At 55.0% G+C, this 564-nt stretch overlaps 1 protein-coding gene across 1 annotated transcript in view; it reads left to right on the forward strand.

The window, feature by feature from the left end:
* Nucleotides 1-6: 6 nt before the first annotated feature.
* LOC102241797 (complement C3-like) overlaps nt 7-564 on the forward strand; it is a 5,860-nt gene continuing 5,302 nt past the window's right edge. Inside the window, exons 1-2 of the mRNA XM_014550314.1 lie at nt 7-32; nt 393-522. Coding sequence (XP_014405800.1) covers nt 465-522 — 58 coding nt within the window. The 5' untranslated portion in view covers nt 7-32; nt 393-464. The remainder of the gene's footprint in view (nt 33-392; nt 523-564) is intronic.

Consider the following 564-nt stretch of genomic DNA (forward strand, 5'->3'; position numbering starts at 1 on the left):
TGAATAAGAAGAACAGGTTGACTCAGAAAACGGTATGCTCCCATGTCACTGAGTTTGGGTAAAAGAGGCAAAGAGATGGCGTTGGGTTGAGGTGGGAATGGCGCTGGGGACAACCAGTGATGTGAGGTTGAGTGTGGGTCGAGTGCAGAGGTCAAAATGGACAGAGACATGGGGTTGGGTTGAAGTTCAAGTTGCAAATGGAAATGTGGATGGAGAGGGTCTAAATTGGGGATGGTCATGGTAAAGGGGACAGCTCTGAGTTCCACAGCAGCACACTCCGATCATCCACTGTGGAGTGTCTGGGGCCGGGATGAGGATGGAAGTGAGGTTGGGTCGATGCGTTGGTGGTGGCCTGGCCTCATTCTGCCCTCGACCCCCTCCCCACCCTGCAGATCTGGGACACAGTGGAGAAGGCAGACATTGGCTGCACACCGGGCAGTGGAAAGAACTATGCAGGTGTCTTTATGGATGCTGGGCTGGCCTTCCAGACCAGCAAAGGCCTGCAGACTGAGCAGCGGTCAGGTGAGGAGTCAGCCATTGGACACCCAGGGAGGGGCAGCAATT

The sequence above is a fragment of the Myotis brandtii genome, unplaced genomic scaffold (assembly GCF_000412655.1).
Source record: "Myotis brandtii unplaced genomic scaffold, ASM41265v1 scaffold597, whole genome shotgun sequence".
NCBI lineage: Eukaryota > Metazoa > Chordata > Mammalia > Chiroptera > Vespertilionidae > Myotis > Myotis brandtii.